The sequence below is a fragment of the Notechis scutatus genome, chromosome 2 (genome assembly GCF_049901735.1).
Source record: "Notechis scutatus isolate UNSWTSFEM ecotype Mainland chromosome 2, rNotScu1.2, whole genome shotgun sequence".
Taxonomy (NCBI): Eukaryota; Metazoa; Chordata; class Lepidosauria; order Squamata; family Elapidae; genus Notechis; species Notechis scutatus.
Window position 1 is genome coordinate 10,322,837 of NC_142010.1, and position 14,893 is coordinate 10,337,729.

The following is a 14,893-nucleotide window of genomic DNA, read 5'->3' on the forward strand; positions in this document are numbered from 1 at the left end:
GCTCCCTGGGAGGGATCCGTGTGGATCCGGGAAGGAGCTTGCTTTCAGAAGGTCTCTCTGTGGTCCGTCGGAGCACAAGGTCTCTGAGCATGCATCCCCAGCAAGTGCAGATGGAAAAACGGATCTTTAAAACATGTGTGAGACTTAAGCTCATTGCAATGGGGAGGGGAGGGTTTGGGAGGGGTAAAATAAGTTTAAATTGAATCATCTTGAATCCCTCTTTCTTTCTTCTCAAAATATAAAACGAAATCCTTTCCCTTTTTTTTTTTTGCTGATGATTACTTCTGATTTTCAAAGCTGGGCAGAATCAGTTAAAAACCAGTATTTTCCTTGGTCTTTCCTGAAGGGACTGTGAAGTAGCATCCCCTTCTTGGTGCATGTTTTACAAAGCACAAATTCTAAGGAGGTTTTGAGGTTAATCTTGTAAAGCAGGTAATAGTACAAGCTGATGGCCAGAAGGCTGTCTCTCATATCTTCTATCTATCTATCTACCTACCCACCCACCCTTCCATCCATCCACCCTTCCATCCATCCATCCATCCATCTATCTTCTACATTCTACTCTCTATATAAAAGCGAAATACCACTCACGCATCATCACAAAATCTCCAGAACCGTAAAGCCTACAAACTTGAAATTTGGCACATATGTTCCTCTTGGCTTCTAGGTGCTTGCTAAGAAAGGATTTTTTTGAAATGACCACCACAGCATTAGTATTTCCCATATTACTATTAACACGCTCTGATGCTAAGGAGTTCTACTCCCCCTCCCCACCTGAAAAGAAATCTGTTCCCAATGCAAAACACAAGCAGAGGAAAGGAGTTTCAGTTGATTGGACAAATATTTGACTTGATAAATAAGTAAGTAAGTAAGTAAGTTTTAGTTTCACAGCAGCAACCAGCTTTAGTACACAACAGTTGAACTAAGCCACACACCCAAGCTCCTTGCTATCTCCTTGGTCATGCAGCAAATACTGCTTGTTTCCAAACAGCCCTTAACTCTCTCACACTGACAGGACACTAGCCAGATGAATACAGATGGATGCTGGTAGGAAGAGGCAGATTCCCCCCCCACCCCTTATTATCCTCCCCAAAAACTAAGCACGACCACATAGTTTCTTAGCAAATCCCGGGTTATCGAGCTAGTTGTAAATATTTCCCAAAATGCCTATCCGAGGTAGTTCTAGGTCCCAGGAAGCCTGGAATATTTATAACCTTCAAGCCTCCAAAAAGAGCAAGAAAGGAGCAGCCCTTTTCACACATGCTCCTTCCCATCTGATCTCTCTCATCTTCCTTTCAGTTTCCTCACAACTATGCATTGGTTCCTCTTGGGCTTCCATCTTGCCAGTTTCTTCCATGCTAGCTTATCAAGATCTTCTTGAATTTCCGATTCTATCTCCCATTATTTGTATCATAAACAATGAATTCCATTTTCTCCTCCCTCTTACCAGGTCGTTTATAGACTTATGTTCAACATTACTGTCAGCATCCGAGCCTTCTCCATTTCTCTTTGCAGGAGACCAGCGAGGCTGTGACTGTGAACTTCACAGAGGAGAAAGGGGGCATTCTTGGATTGGGATTCCCCCAACCTTTGGCCAGGACTCCGTTCCAGAGAATTTGGAAATCTTGGCCCGGATGCAGAAGCAGTTTCCTGCACAAAGGGCCAATTGGTTAAGGAGACATCAAACCGGTTAGTGGTGGAGGTCATACCTGGCTTTGACCCAGAGGGATAACAAGTTATCCACAGACCCCTTAACTGGAAATTTAAAAGTGAGTAAATAAATCTTGGTTAAATCTTGCTTTGGGGGGAAAAAAGGCATTTTTAATCTTTAGTGGACAAATGAGCAGTGTAGAAAAATTGGCTTTTACTCCAAAGGTGCTGGAAGAAGGTAAAATACAGTTCCATTCAGGTCTACCCATTGAGTGCTATGGGTCAGCCAGTTATAAATTCATCTGGTGGTGATGCTGTCTATCCCTCATTTTTCTGTCTTGCCAAGAAGTAGGCTGGGGTCTACTTTGTCATACGCCTTCCCAAAATCCAAGCACTTGAATGTCCCTATTCCACTAATTCAGTGACTTGGTCAAAGAATGCAATAAGATTTGTCTGCCGTGGTCTGTTTTTGACCAACTCATGTTGGAGTCTAGTAATAGCTTTTGTTTGTTTCTAGGCTTTCGCAGATCCCTCACTCGATTTATCTTTTCCAGGATCTTCCTAGGGGCGGATGCCAGCCTGCTAGGCAATTTCATGGGTCATTAAGCAGACAAAGCCCCAGGTAAGCAATCTGGGGTGGCCTTATGTGGGAGGAGAGGCCAGTTGAGTCCTGGCACAGGTCATGGGAGAGTCGAGGGGCTCCTGAAGACGCTTTGGAGATGCTTTGGGACACCTTGCTTGGAAACGGTGTGGAACATGCAGCTTGGAGAATGGCAGAAGACTGCAAAGCAGAGGTGGTATTCAGCAAGTTCTGGCCAGTTCTAGAAAATCCTTAGCGGAAATTTTGCATAGTTCGGAGAACTGGAAAATACCACCTCTGATTGGCCCCACCCCCATCTATTCTCCCAGCTGATTGGCTGGGTCTTCTTTGGTTGCCCTGCACAGGAGAATGGAGCTGGAAAGCAGGTTAGTGGGGTGTGGAATGGGGATTTTGCAGTATCCTTCCCCCAGGAGTGGGGAGGGAATGGGAATTTTGCAGTATCCTTCCCCTGCCAGTCCACCAAGCCACGCCCACAGAACCGGTAGTAAAAAAAATGTGAATCCTACCACTGTTGCAAAGGCCTCCAGTCTCAGCATTAAGGCTGCATTTCACACTGGCACTGGTGACACTGGGCTGAAATCCAGTCCAGTGGCAGCTGGCTGAAAGTGGTGAGGGCCTCCACTTTAGGCCCAGGCCCAGCATTGCTGTCAATCAAGGCTTTTTTGCATGGCTGGGCTGGGGCGACGCAGGCTTCCAGGAGTGGCTGCAGCTTTGCATCCTATTTCATCCCCCTTAATTCATGGCGGGGGGGTGGCTATTCCATGTCTCCATGGCCCTCCCCCACCCCAGAGACACCCCCACATCCCTTGGCTGGGCCTTCCTCCACTGAAGAGAGCCCATAAGATCACTAATATCCGCAAAAAGGAGTTTGGGATTACGATTGTCGCGACCTGATCCCTCATCTACCCACCGCTTCGCTGAATGACCGAGATGCCAGTCCCATTTGTAGTCATAAGATGGGGACGACCTCTACATTCAGAGCTCTCTTTTCAATGCGTCTTACGACACGAACCAAAGCATCAAAAGATCAGGGTCAATGAACAGCAGAAGACTTCCCCTCCTGGAGATGTGGGGTGACAGAAAAAAAAAATAACTGGAGATTTTGTCTCGGGTGTAACTGGGGATCCATGGCCCAATTGGAAGGAGGAGGCGAGACTGGAAGGCCTTCTTCCAAATGTAAGAGTTTGTGATTCTCTGTGTTTCTCAAAAGAAAATACAATTCCTGTATTCTTTTTTCCAGCAGGAAAAACAACTGCGACCAAAGATTTACCCACAAGACAACGACCAGTAGATAGTAGAAACTTGGCAAAACCAGCAGCTGCCCGAAAGCATGGTGGGTGGGAAACTCTGGGATCCCCCATCAGGCACAAGCAGCACCCCGAAAGATCACAAAAAAATGCATGAATGCTCAGAGTTTGGGAAATCCTTTGATCTCCGGTACCTCCTTTTGACCCACAGGAAGGTCCATGTGGGAAGTGGATCCAGTGAAGGTTTGGAGGGTGAGAAATCCAACTCTGGAAAAGAGGCCAAAGTTCTCAGAGGTCCCCCCAGATTAAAAATCTATAAATGTGAGGAATGTGACTTATGCTTTGATCGAATGTCATACCTTCTTCAACACCAGAAAATCCACACTGGAGAGAAACCTTATCAATATCTGGAATGTGGTAATTTTTTCCATAGAAAAGCCACTCTCAGAATGCACAAGAGGATTCACACAGGGGAGAAACCTTACAAGTGTTGGGAATGTGGGAAGAGCTTTTCTCGGAACTCAAATCTTTGATCCCATGTGAAGACTCATATGGGAATAAAATCTTACAAATGCTTTGAGTGTGGAAAATGTTTCACCCGGAGTTCATCGCTTCAGTCATTGGAAAATACACACAGAGAAAAACGAAAAGTGCCTCGAATGCGGGAAATGTTTTATCGAGAAATCAAACCTGGTGCGACATAAGAGACTCCACACTGGAGAGAGACCCTATGAATGCCCAGAATGTGAGAGATTTGCGGATTCTTCTGAACTTCAGACACACCAGAAGAGGCACAAAGGGGAGAAACCCTATGAATGTGGGGAGTGTGGGAAACGTTTTCTTACACGAGGAGAGATCCTGGTTCATGAGAGAAGCCACACAGGGGAGCAGCCATTCAAGTGTGGGGAGTGTGGGAAATGCTTTTCCCAAAAACACCATCTTAGAAGGCATCAGAGGGTCCATACAGGAGAGAAACCATACCGATGTGTAGAATGTGGAAAATGTTTTCCTTATAAAGAAGATCTTTTGACGCATCATAAAACCCACACGGGGAGAAGCCATATCAATGCAACGAATGTGGAAGCTTTTATATTTCCACATCAGCCCTTAGAAGTCATGTAAAAATTCACACAGGGGAAAAAAACTACAAATGTTTAGACTGTTTGCTCATTCATCTTTCCTTTAGAGTTCACAGCCGAATCCATACAGGAGAGAAGCCCTATAAATGCCCAGACTGTGCTAAATGTTTTTCACTGAAAGATTCTCTTGTGATGCATCAACGAATCCACACTAGGGGAAAAAATGTCTGGAATGTGGAAAATGTTTTGCCCATCCTTCAGCCCTTCGGATGCACACGCGAAATCATGCAGGAAAGTGGCCTTACAAGTGTGCAGAGTTTGAGAAACCTTTTCATTGTAAATCAAAACTAAAAATGCACCAGAAAGTCTATAGCAGAGAGAAAACTCTTCAGTTGTGAACAACGTTGGGAACACTTGTTTTTTCAAGTCACACCTTAATGTTTATCAGGAACTTCACACAATGACAGAAGGGAAATCCTACAGTTGTTTGGTGTGTGGAAAATATTTTTCCTAGTCAAGCAACCTCAAATTCCATCAGAGAATATACAATGAGGCAAAAGGCATAAGTGTTGGGACTATCAGTATGTTTTGTTCACCAAGCCGGAATAGTAACTTACTAGGGTGATTACACAACAGAGTCTGTGTGGACTAGATATGATGTTTTGAAGAGTACCGGAAGTGCTTGACTTATGACCTCAACTGTGAATATATTTTCGGTCATAAGTTGCTACAGTCGTAAGTCAAGTAACTAGGTATTTCTGTTAATGTTTACTAGACTTTGTTGATCAGTGAGAACTGAACATTTAGAGAGAAGAAAATGGGGCGAGGTTGGAATGAAGATGCATCTGGTGGTTTATTTAGGGATAAAGTGTTGATGTTAAATCTGCTGGCTGAGGAGGAAGAGAGAAAGATGCTTTTCCTATTACGTTTTGGACGGATTTCCCCCTTTTTATTGTCTTTTTCATACATTCACACATAGATATTTGTACTAACTTTCTGTGCATATAATACTTAATAAAAAATATTTTTTTAAAATAACCAAGAGGGCCTTTTTCAGGAGATGGACCGGGAGGGTCAAAGCAGACAAGATGGCGGTCAGATTGTACCATCCTGGGCAGCCAAAGTGGGCTGAGGAAGTGGCTCTCCAGCCTCCCCTGGATTAGGAAATGGGCTGCAGGGAGGGGGAGGAGGAAGGCCGTCAGGGAGTCCAGGGCCCATGATCCCCAGCAGCTAGTAGAGGAGAGTGGGAAAAGGCAGGCAGGCGCTCAACTGGGCCAGCAGTCCTGCCTAATGCTCTGTAGGAAACCTTGGATCCCCGTGGGGCGTCTTTGCCCCCCAAAGTGGCAGGAAATATGAGAGGAGGGAAGAGGAACCCTCTGGGCTGCAGGGAAAGTAACACCCATGCTTTTCTCTCCCTCTTCCTTGGGGGGAGGAATCTGGGGAGGGGGACACAATAAGGACACCTGCACCCATACTCCTGGGCTCTCCCAGCCTTCCAACCCCCACCTGCCCTGGATACCCCAAACTTTTCTTCTCCCCCCGCAATCTTCAGCCCCACTAGCTTTCTTTGAATGGTTTTCAAAGCCTCTTTCCTGTCCCACCTCCAAATAGACCCCTCCTGTAGCCCCCACCCCAAAGACAACCTCAAAGGGAGGGGCCCCAGCACCCTTCATTAAAGAGAGAGTTTGGAAGGACAACTCAGACACCACCCCCATAGAAGCCAAGGAGATGAGAGAGGGAAGATTTTCAGTGGGGGGGAATGTTGCAACTTCAGGGAGGGAGGGAGGGCAGAGTGGACTTCCTTTTGTGCTCCCCTCCACTGACTCTTAACCCTAATCTCCCTTTCTCTTTGTGCCTATGGACTAGATGCTCCTTTAAGGCCCCTACAAGTCCAGGTTGAGTCTGCTGAGATTTCAAAAGGGGGAAAGTGGAGCCAGGGGTCCCTATGGAGAGCCTCCATCCTCCATGGTCATGGTTGTCCCTAAGATGTTTTTTTTTTTTTTTCTAAAAGGGCATCTCTTGTTTTTCCCCCCCCTTGAAAACGTTTCCCTTCTCCTCCCAGAAGCTTCTCCAGTTCTGACTGAGCGGTGGAGGATGGAAGGATTGATATTCCTTCAGGTTGTTTGGTGCAAAAAAAGGGGGGGTTGGAGACTTCCTGAGGCTGCTGAAAGGACCCTGTTGTAGACTGGAGGTAGGGGGGACTTTCCACCCCTACCCCTCTGTTGTGGGAGGGCTGCTCCATTTGGCCAAGATGGCCGCTGTGGCCCCTCTTTCCACCCAGGGCTCCTTTCTGTGCAGAAGGTGCACTTGGCTGCCCTCCAAAGAGCCTGGCATGTCTCTCTTCAGATGCAGACGGACGTCTCCTCCTGATGGGTTTGTCCTTTGTGACACAACACAAATCCCCAGTCAGTCAGAACTGGAGAAGCTTCTTAGATCAGAAGTGAAATGTTTTCAAAGGAAAAAAAAATACCTCCAAAAGTCCAGTTTACCCCAGGAGCACCTCAGTTTTGGGGAGTCAGCTTAGAGGAGCCACCACCGCCCCCAATATCCTCCCTCCACAGTCCCCGCTTCCCATCCAGGTTCTGATTCAGCAATGGGGGATTATGGGATGGGGGGGTTTCTGGGTCTCCTCCCCAAATTCAGTCTTCTCCCCAGAAGGGAATCGAAGCTCAGCTCTTCCCGCACCTCAACAAAAAAAAAAAAAAAGGAGATTCAGAAGTAAAAGTGAAGTTGCAAAAACACTTTTGCCTCCCCAAAAGCACCTTTTTCTTGTAGTTTGGGTGGCATTTGTGGCTTCCAGGTCAGAAAATGCCTCCGTTTCCCTCCCGCTTTCCGTCTCCTTCCTCTTCCCATGCAAGAAACTTCGAGGCTCGGGTCCTAATTCAGGGTCGCCAAGGTCCCACTCCCACCCAGCCCCCACATTGGCTGCCCTTCTGGGACCCCCGACCCATTTCGGCCACAACTCGGGGAATGAGGCGGGCTCCCTCCTCCTCCTGGGAGATCAGAGGGGAGGGGCGGAGGGGAAAGCAGAGGAGGCGAGAAAGGGGCGGGGCTGCAAGGCAGGGGCGGGGCCTTAGAGGAGAGCAGAAGCCCCTCCCCCTCCCCACATCTCCACTTCCCTCCCCGATTCCTGCTTCTTCCTTGGTGGATCGGCGCTGGATCCCTCGGAAGAGGCTCCTGGATCCCGCTCGGAGCAGGTGGGGCTGCCCCTCCTCCTCCTCCCAGGAGATCTTCTCCCCTCCCCGCCAGGAGGAAGGGAGCTGCAGCGGATCCCGCTCTTCGGCTTGCCGGCTTTTCCTCGGGGAGATCCGGCTCTGGCGTCGCCTGCAGGGAGCGGATCCCTTCCCTTCCCTTCCCTTCCCTCCAGGGGGCGCAAAGGGGGCTCCCTCCCCGGGCTGGATCTGCTCCTTCTTCGTCCGGCCAAGGCTCCCGGAAGGGATCCGGGAAGGACCTTTACGTAAGTTGCTTTCAGAGGGTCTCTCTGTGGTCCGTCTGACCACGAGGTCTCTGAGCATGCGTATCCCGCAAGTGCATTTGAAGAAAGAAAGAAAGAGTGTAAATTGTGTTTTAAAACATGTACTGAGATTATCGTAGCGTGTTATTACCACACCCTGACTTCTTTGCAACGGGGCGGGAAGGGCTCTGGGGGAAAGGAAAGAAGTTTGAATTCGTTGAATTGAGCTCCTGTTGTCTTAACCCACAAAAGAGATCCCCTTTCTTTGTGCTCTGAAAGGCCAAAAAGAGCATCCTTGGTTTTCATGCCAATCTCTACTTTGCTTCTGCTTTTAAAAGATGGGTAGAATTTCTAAACTTTGCATTTTTCCTTGTTTTGCCCAGGAAGAGACTGTGATGGGGCAGCCCCTCCTGGGTGGAAGTTTTTCAAAGCCCAAAGGAAGTTTTGAGGGGTGGTCTTGGGAGCAGCTGCTGGAAGAAGCTGATGGCCAGGAAACGCTGCCTTTCCTCATTGGAAATAAAAATTGAGACCCTTAACTTGAATCTTTGTGGCCTTGCAGCCTCCAAAAAGAGCAGGGAAGAGAAGCCCTTTTCACACATGCTCCGCCTCATCTGATCTCTCTCATCTTCCACTGAGTTTTCCTAGGCACAACTATGCTTTGGTCCCTGTTGGACTTCATCCTGCTGGTTTCTTCCCTTTTGTCTTGTTAAGATATTTTTGAAAAACGATTCAATCTTCATTCTTTTGCATCCTCAACAAATAATCCTATTTTCTCCTCCCTCTTCCAGATCATTTGCAGATTCTGTCCAGTATCACTGTTGGCATCTGAGCCTTCTTCATTTCTCTTTGCCGGAAACCAGTGAGGCTGTGGCCGTGAACTTCACAGAGGAGAAAGGGGCGTTCTTGGATTGGGATCCCCCAACCTTTGGCCAGGACTCTGTTCCAGAGAATTTGGAAATCATGGCCTGGATGTAGAAGCAGCTTCCTGCACAAAGGGCCAATCGGTTAAGGAGAACCCAAATTGGTCAGCACTGAGGGTCATCTCTGGCCTTGACCTGGAGGGGTAACAATTGACCCAGAGACCTCTTAGCTGTAACTTTAAAGGTCAGTAAAAAAATCTTGGCTAAATCTTGGTTTGGAGAACAAGCATCCATTTTTTAAATCTGTATTTGAGAAATGAGCAATGCAGAAAAATTGGATGCTGGGTGAGGGTATAATGTAGTTCCATTGAGGACTATACGTTGAATGTGGTGGTCAGCCAGTTACAAATCCATCAGCTGGTGATGTTATCCCACATTTTTTTTAAATCTTGCCAAGAAGTAGGTTCTGGTCTACTTTGTTCCATGCCTCACTAAAGTCCACGTATGCTACATCCACAGAATTTTAGTCGCTTTCTCAAAGAATGCAATGAGGTTTTTCTGCCGTTGTCTGTTTTTGACAAACCCATGTTGGCTTGTAATAATAGCTTTATTTGTTTCTAGGCTTATTAGGCAGATCTATTACTTGATTATGTTTTCCAAGATCGTCCCAGGGACCGATGCCAAGCTGATTGGTCTTTAGCTTCCTGGATCTTTTTTACTTTAGTTTATAAAATATACAAAAAGTGTTCCGAGGAAGCCGGGATCGAGAAGTCATGATGGGATGGAGATCATATGTGCAAAAGTGAGAAGAAGCAGGAAAAAGGGATAAGAATCAGAAATGGGTCATTTACATGAGCCTGAACTCTCTTTTCCTTATGCGATGCTTCAGTTTACTTTATTGTCATTGCACCTCATACAATGAAATTAAATGCCATCTTCAGTGTACATTATAACTATAAAAATAAAACACAAACACACATCCTTCGGATTCTATGCAATTGTATTGAAACCCCCTGATATTGCATTAATATTGCACTATACAGTAGAATTCAATCAAGTTACTGCACTGGGATAGAAGCTGTTTTTCAGCCTATTTGTCCTTGTTTTTATTCTCCTGTCTGCCAGATGGTAATAGTTCAAAAAAAGGGGTGCCCAGGATGAGATGGATCTTTGAGAATGTTTTGAACTTTCTTAAGGCAGCGGGAGCTATAAAGCTCTTCCAAAGAGGGGAGAGGACAACCCATGATCCTCTGGGCAATGATGTCCTCTCTGCCACTATGCACTTGGCAAACCATAGACAGGTGCAGTAAGTTGAAATACACTCTATGGTGCAGCGGTAGAAGGTCACTTAGTTTTTGGTAATTCCTGTAGTTTGTCCTGGACTTATGACCACAATTGGAGCCTTGGTCGTTGAGCAAAGTGGTCCTTAAGTAAGATGTCACGTGAGAGCTTGGCTCAATGACTGCGATGCTGTACTCCTGACTGTGGTTGTTAAGCGATTTCATGTGTCGTTAAGCAGACAAAAGCCCCAGCTAAGGAATGTGGGGCTGTCTGAAGTGAGCAGGAGAGGCCTTGTGATTCCCAGGCACAGGCCGCATTCGACCTAACGGGGCCTGGAGGAGCTTAGAGATGCTTTGGGACATGTTGCCTGGAAACGGTATGGAACCGGAGGCTGCAAAGGCCTCCGCTCTAGGGATTAAGGCCGCATTTCTCAGTGGTAGTGGTGACACTGAGGTGAAGTCGAGGCCTGGGGACAGTGACAGATGGCTGAGAGTGCTGAAGGCCCCAGGCCTCCACTTAAGGCCCAGCTCAGCATTGTTGTCAGAGCTGCTTTGCATGGCCGGGCTCAGGCTTCCAGGGGTGGCTGCAGCTGTGCACCCCACTTTAGTGGGTGGCTCCCCAATTTATGGAAGTCCTGTGCCTGTCTTCTCCCCTCCCTAGATGCCCCACGACCATTGCCTGCACTTCCCCCAACGTAAGGACCTCCAAGATCACTTCATGATTGCAACCCGGAGTGTCGCATGGCGGTTGTGGAGTGAAATGCTCCCATGACCCCTCCCCTAACCACTGTGTCAGGTTTCCAACTAATGAACCCAAACGATTCAGCACTCTGAAACTTTCGGCTTCCTCAAAGAACGGCTTTATTGAGTACATCATTTTGGCACGGATGAACTTAAAACCAGCTGTAGCTGTTTCCCGTGCTTTCAGCATAATTAAACGTTAGAGATCCCACCCCCTTCCCTAGGGTCACAGGTCACATTGCCCAATTAAGTGCTCTGGCATCTCCTTGGCAACAAGTTCCAGTCTCTAGCCGCACCTGTTGGGGATGACCTTGGTTCCCACGAGATAGCAGGTTGCTTTGGCTAGATCATATTCAGTTCTACTCCCCCGAGTTGTGTGGCAACTAGAGAAACGGAAGATGGCTGCGGCAGGCTCGATCTGTTTCAGAGTTGACACACTGCTTCACTGAATGACCGAGGTTCCAGTCCCAACCATGGTTATATGTTGAGGACATCTTATAGATATAGGGGCTCCATCACTGTGCCTCAGGTGTACTGAGCACCCTACCCTGGGCAGAGGGTCAGACTGGAAAACCCTCAAGGTCCCTGCCAAGGATAAGATTTTATGATCCTTTACGTGTCTGAAAGGCAAATATAACTCTTCCCTTCTTTTTCCTTTAACAGCGGATAGAAGATTGTGACCAAAGATTTACCTGCAAGCCAACTATCAACAGATAATAGAAAATCAGCACAAGGCAGCAGCCCAAGGAAAACATGAAATGTAGGAAACGCTTGGATCCCCCGTCTGACACAAGCAGCACCCCAAAAAACCACCAAAAATCCCATGAATGCTCAAAGTGTGGGAAATCCTTTGCTCGCAGGTCCCTCCTTTTGACCCACAGGAAGGTCCATGTGGGAAGTGGATCCAGTGAAGGTTTGGAGGGTGAGAAATCCAACTCTGGAAATGAAGCAAAAGGTCTCAGAAGCTCCCCCAGACTAAAACCCTATAAATGTGAGGATTGTGACTTACGGTTTGGTCAAAAGTCAGACCTTCTTACACATCAGAAAATCCACACTGGAGAGAAACCATATCAATGTCTGGAATGTGGGAAATTTTTTGGTAGAAACGGCACTCTCAGAATCCACAAGAGGATTCACACAGGAGAGAAACCCTACAAGTGTTGGCAATGTGGGAAGTGCTTTGCTCAGAACTCAAGTCTTTGGATCCATGAGAAGATTCATGTGGGAATAAAATCTTACAAATGCTTTGAGTGTGGAAAATGTTTCATCCAGAGTTCATCTCTTCGGAGTCATCAGAAAACGCACAGAGGGGAGAAAAACGAAAAATGCCTCGAATGTGGGAAATGTTTTTCCAGGAAATCAACCCTGGTAGTACATCAGAAAGTCCACACCGGAGAGAGGCCCTACGAGTGCCCAGAATGTGAGAAACGATTTGTGTATTCTTATGAACTTCAGAGTCACCAAAATTGGCACAAAGGGGACCTACCCCATAAATGTGGGGAGTGTGGGAAAAGTTTTCTTACGCCAACCCATGTTCAGATTCATCAGAGAATCCACACGGGGGAGAAGCCCTACAAATGTGGGGAATGTGGGAAATGCTTTTCCCAAAAACAACATCTTGGACGCCATCAAAGGTTCCACACAGGAGAGAAGCCGTACAAATGCGTAGAATGTGGAAAATGCTTTGGAGACAAGAGAGGCCTTCAGAGCCATCATAAAACCCACACAGGGGAGAAGCCACATCAATGCATCGACTGTGGAAGATTTTACAGTACCTCATCAGCCCTTAGAACTCATGTGAAAATTCATACAGGGGAAAAAAATTACAAATGTTTAGACTGTGGGAGAACATTTGCTTATTCTTCTTGCCTTAGAAGTCACAGCCGAATCCATACAGGAGAGAAACCTCACAAATGCGCAGAGTGTGATAAATGTTTTGCTCGGAAAGATACTCTTGTGATGCATCAGCGAATCCACACTGGAGAAAAACCATATAAATGCCTGGAATGTGGGAAATGTTTTGCCCATCCTTCAACCTTTCGCATGCACACGCAAAACCACACAGGAGAACAGCCTTACAAGTGCACAGAGTGTGAGAAATCTTTTCCTAGTAAATCAAAGCTAAGAAGGCACCAGAAAGTCCATAGCAGAGATAAATCTTTTCAGCTGTGAACAACGTTGGGAACCCTTTTTTTCCCAACAGTCACAAGAGGGTGTAAATTGTGGTGTGTGAGAATATGTTACTCGCAAAGCTGCATTAGTAACTTCCCAGAGTGATTACATAAAAAGTTGTAAGTATTTGGGGAGTAGATATAATGTTTTGCAGAGCACAGGAATTCCTTGACCTATGACCACAACTTGGAATGGATTTCTGGTCGTAAGTTCTTTCAGTCATAAGGAACCAGGTATTTCTCTTCATTTTTACTAGATTTTGTTGAACAATGAGGAGAACTGAAAAGTTAGAGAGGAGAAAATGGGGTGTAGGTTGGAATGAAGATCCGTCTGGTTGTTTATTTAGTGATAAAAGTTTTGATGTTGAATCTGCTGGCTGAGGATAAGGAGGGAAAGTTTCTTTTTCCTATTATCTTTTTTTGGAGGGATTTCCCCCCTTTTTTCATTGTCTTTTTCATACATTCACATTGTACTAACTTTCTTTCTATGCATATAATTTTTAATAAAAGTATTTTTTTTAAATAACCAAGAGGGCCTTTTTCAGGAGATGGACTGGGTGGGTCAAAACAGACAAGATGGCGGTCAGACTGTGCGAAGGGGAAGGGGCGGGAAGCCTGTCACAAGAGGCTACTGGAAGGGTCAGAAAATACCTCAGTTTCCTTCTCGCTTTCCGTCTCCTTCCTCTTTCGATGCAAGAAACTCACATTCAGGGTCGGGGGAAGGTCCCACTCCCACCCACCCACCTTGGGAGGGGTGAGAGGTGGGGGCTCCCTCTTCATCTTGCGGGGAGGCGGGGGGGAAATGAGGCAAGAGAGGGGACGGAGACCACGCAGAGATCGAGGCTCCTGCAGGCCCCCTCTCCCCCGCCTCTCTTGCCCTCCACCCCATTTCCTACCAGTCCCAGCCCCTTTCTCCCCCCCCATCCCCCAGGAGCACTAATGGACTCTCCCAGATCCTCTCCCAGACGGGCCTCCTCCTCACTGGGGGTCTCCTTCACTTCCAGGGATCCGGGCCAGCGCCCCCACCAGCAGCATCAGGGGGATCCCAGCAGAGCCCATGGATGCTGCCCCACAAGCGCCCACAAAGGGAGGGGAAAAAGACTCAGGTGCTCCCAGCAGCCCCAGAGGCCGCATCGGCGGGTCTGGATTGGGAGGAAGGGAGCCTTCTCCACCTTCGGAATTGGGAGTAGCCGGGAAAGCGGGAGGACCAATGAGAATTCTCCCATCTTCAGCGTCATCGGTCTCTAGGCAGAATCTACCTGCTGGAAGAGATAGTTCAGCACTCTTCCGGTGGGAGCGCGCTCTCCTAATCATGTGACACCCCCCACCCCTCCCCCAAAACTTCCCTCTGGATCCAGCCGCATCCACTCCCCAGCCCCCTCGCCTGTTTATTTGTTTTATTTTTATTTATTTATTTTTGTCAAGTAATTATAAGATAACAGGTATAAGTATAAACATAGTTCTGAATACATGAAATGGATACATATAAGAAAAATATATAAAAGAAACAATAGGACAGGGACGGTAGGCACGTTGGTGCGCTTATGCTACAGGCCTCTTAGGAAAGGGGTGAGGTCAAGGGTGGGTTTCTACCGGTTCTGTCCACCTCTGTAGCTCTGAAGAGCAGCAGACATAGAACCGGTTCTATGTCTGCTGATGTTTCTGCCCACCTGGGCTCTTACCTGACCTTTATTTCCTGATTTTTTTCAACTTCAGCTGCCGTGCGAGGCACAGCTGTAGTTAAAAAAGCAGGAAAAAAGGGCTTTTTGAAAAGCTACTTCTCTGCACGCAGCATGCTGATGACGATTTA

The 14,893-nt window shown here is 47.1% G+C and overlaps 1 protein-coding gene and 1 pseudogene across 4 annotated transcripts; both read left to right on the forward strand.

Annotated features, from left to right (window-relative positions):
- Positions 1-2,682: 2,682 nt before the first annotated feature.
- On the forward strand, positions 2,683-5,601 carry LOC113424457 (uncharacterized; annotated as a pseudogene).
- Positions 5,602-7,652: 2,051 nt separating this feature from the next.
- LOC113424445 (uncharacterized) lies at positions 7,653-13,598 on the forward strand. 4 transcript variants are annotated; one of them, XM_026686141.2, is made up of 3 exons: positions 7,653-8,034; positions 8,820-9,135; positions 11,576-13,598. In XM_026686141.2, the coding sequence occupies exon 3, from the start codon at positions 11,666-11,668 to the stop codon at positions 13,082-13,084; it is 1,419 nt and encodes a 472-aa protein (XP_026541926.1). In that variant the 5' UTR covers positions 7,653-8,034; positions 8,820-9,135; positions 11,576-11,665; the 3' UTR covers positions 13,085-13,598. The 4 variants fall into 4 exon arrangements, with proteins under 4 accessions (XP_026541926.1, XP_087809315.1, XP_087809316.1 ...); XM_087953189.1 differs by having other exon boundaries at positions 7,685-7,774; XM_087953190.1 differs by lacking the exon at positions 7,653-8,034 and having other exon boundaries at positions 8,444-9,139; positions 11,583-13,598.
- Positions 13,599-14,893: the final 1,295 nt, after the last annotated feature.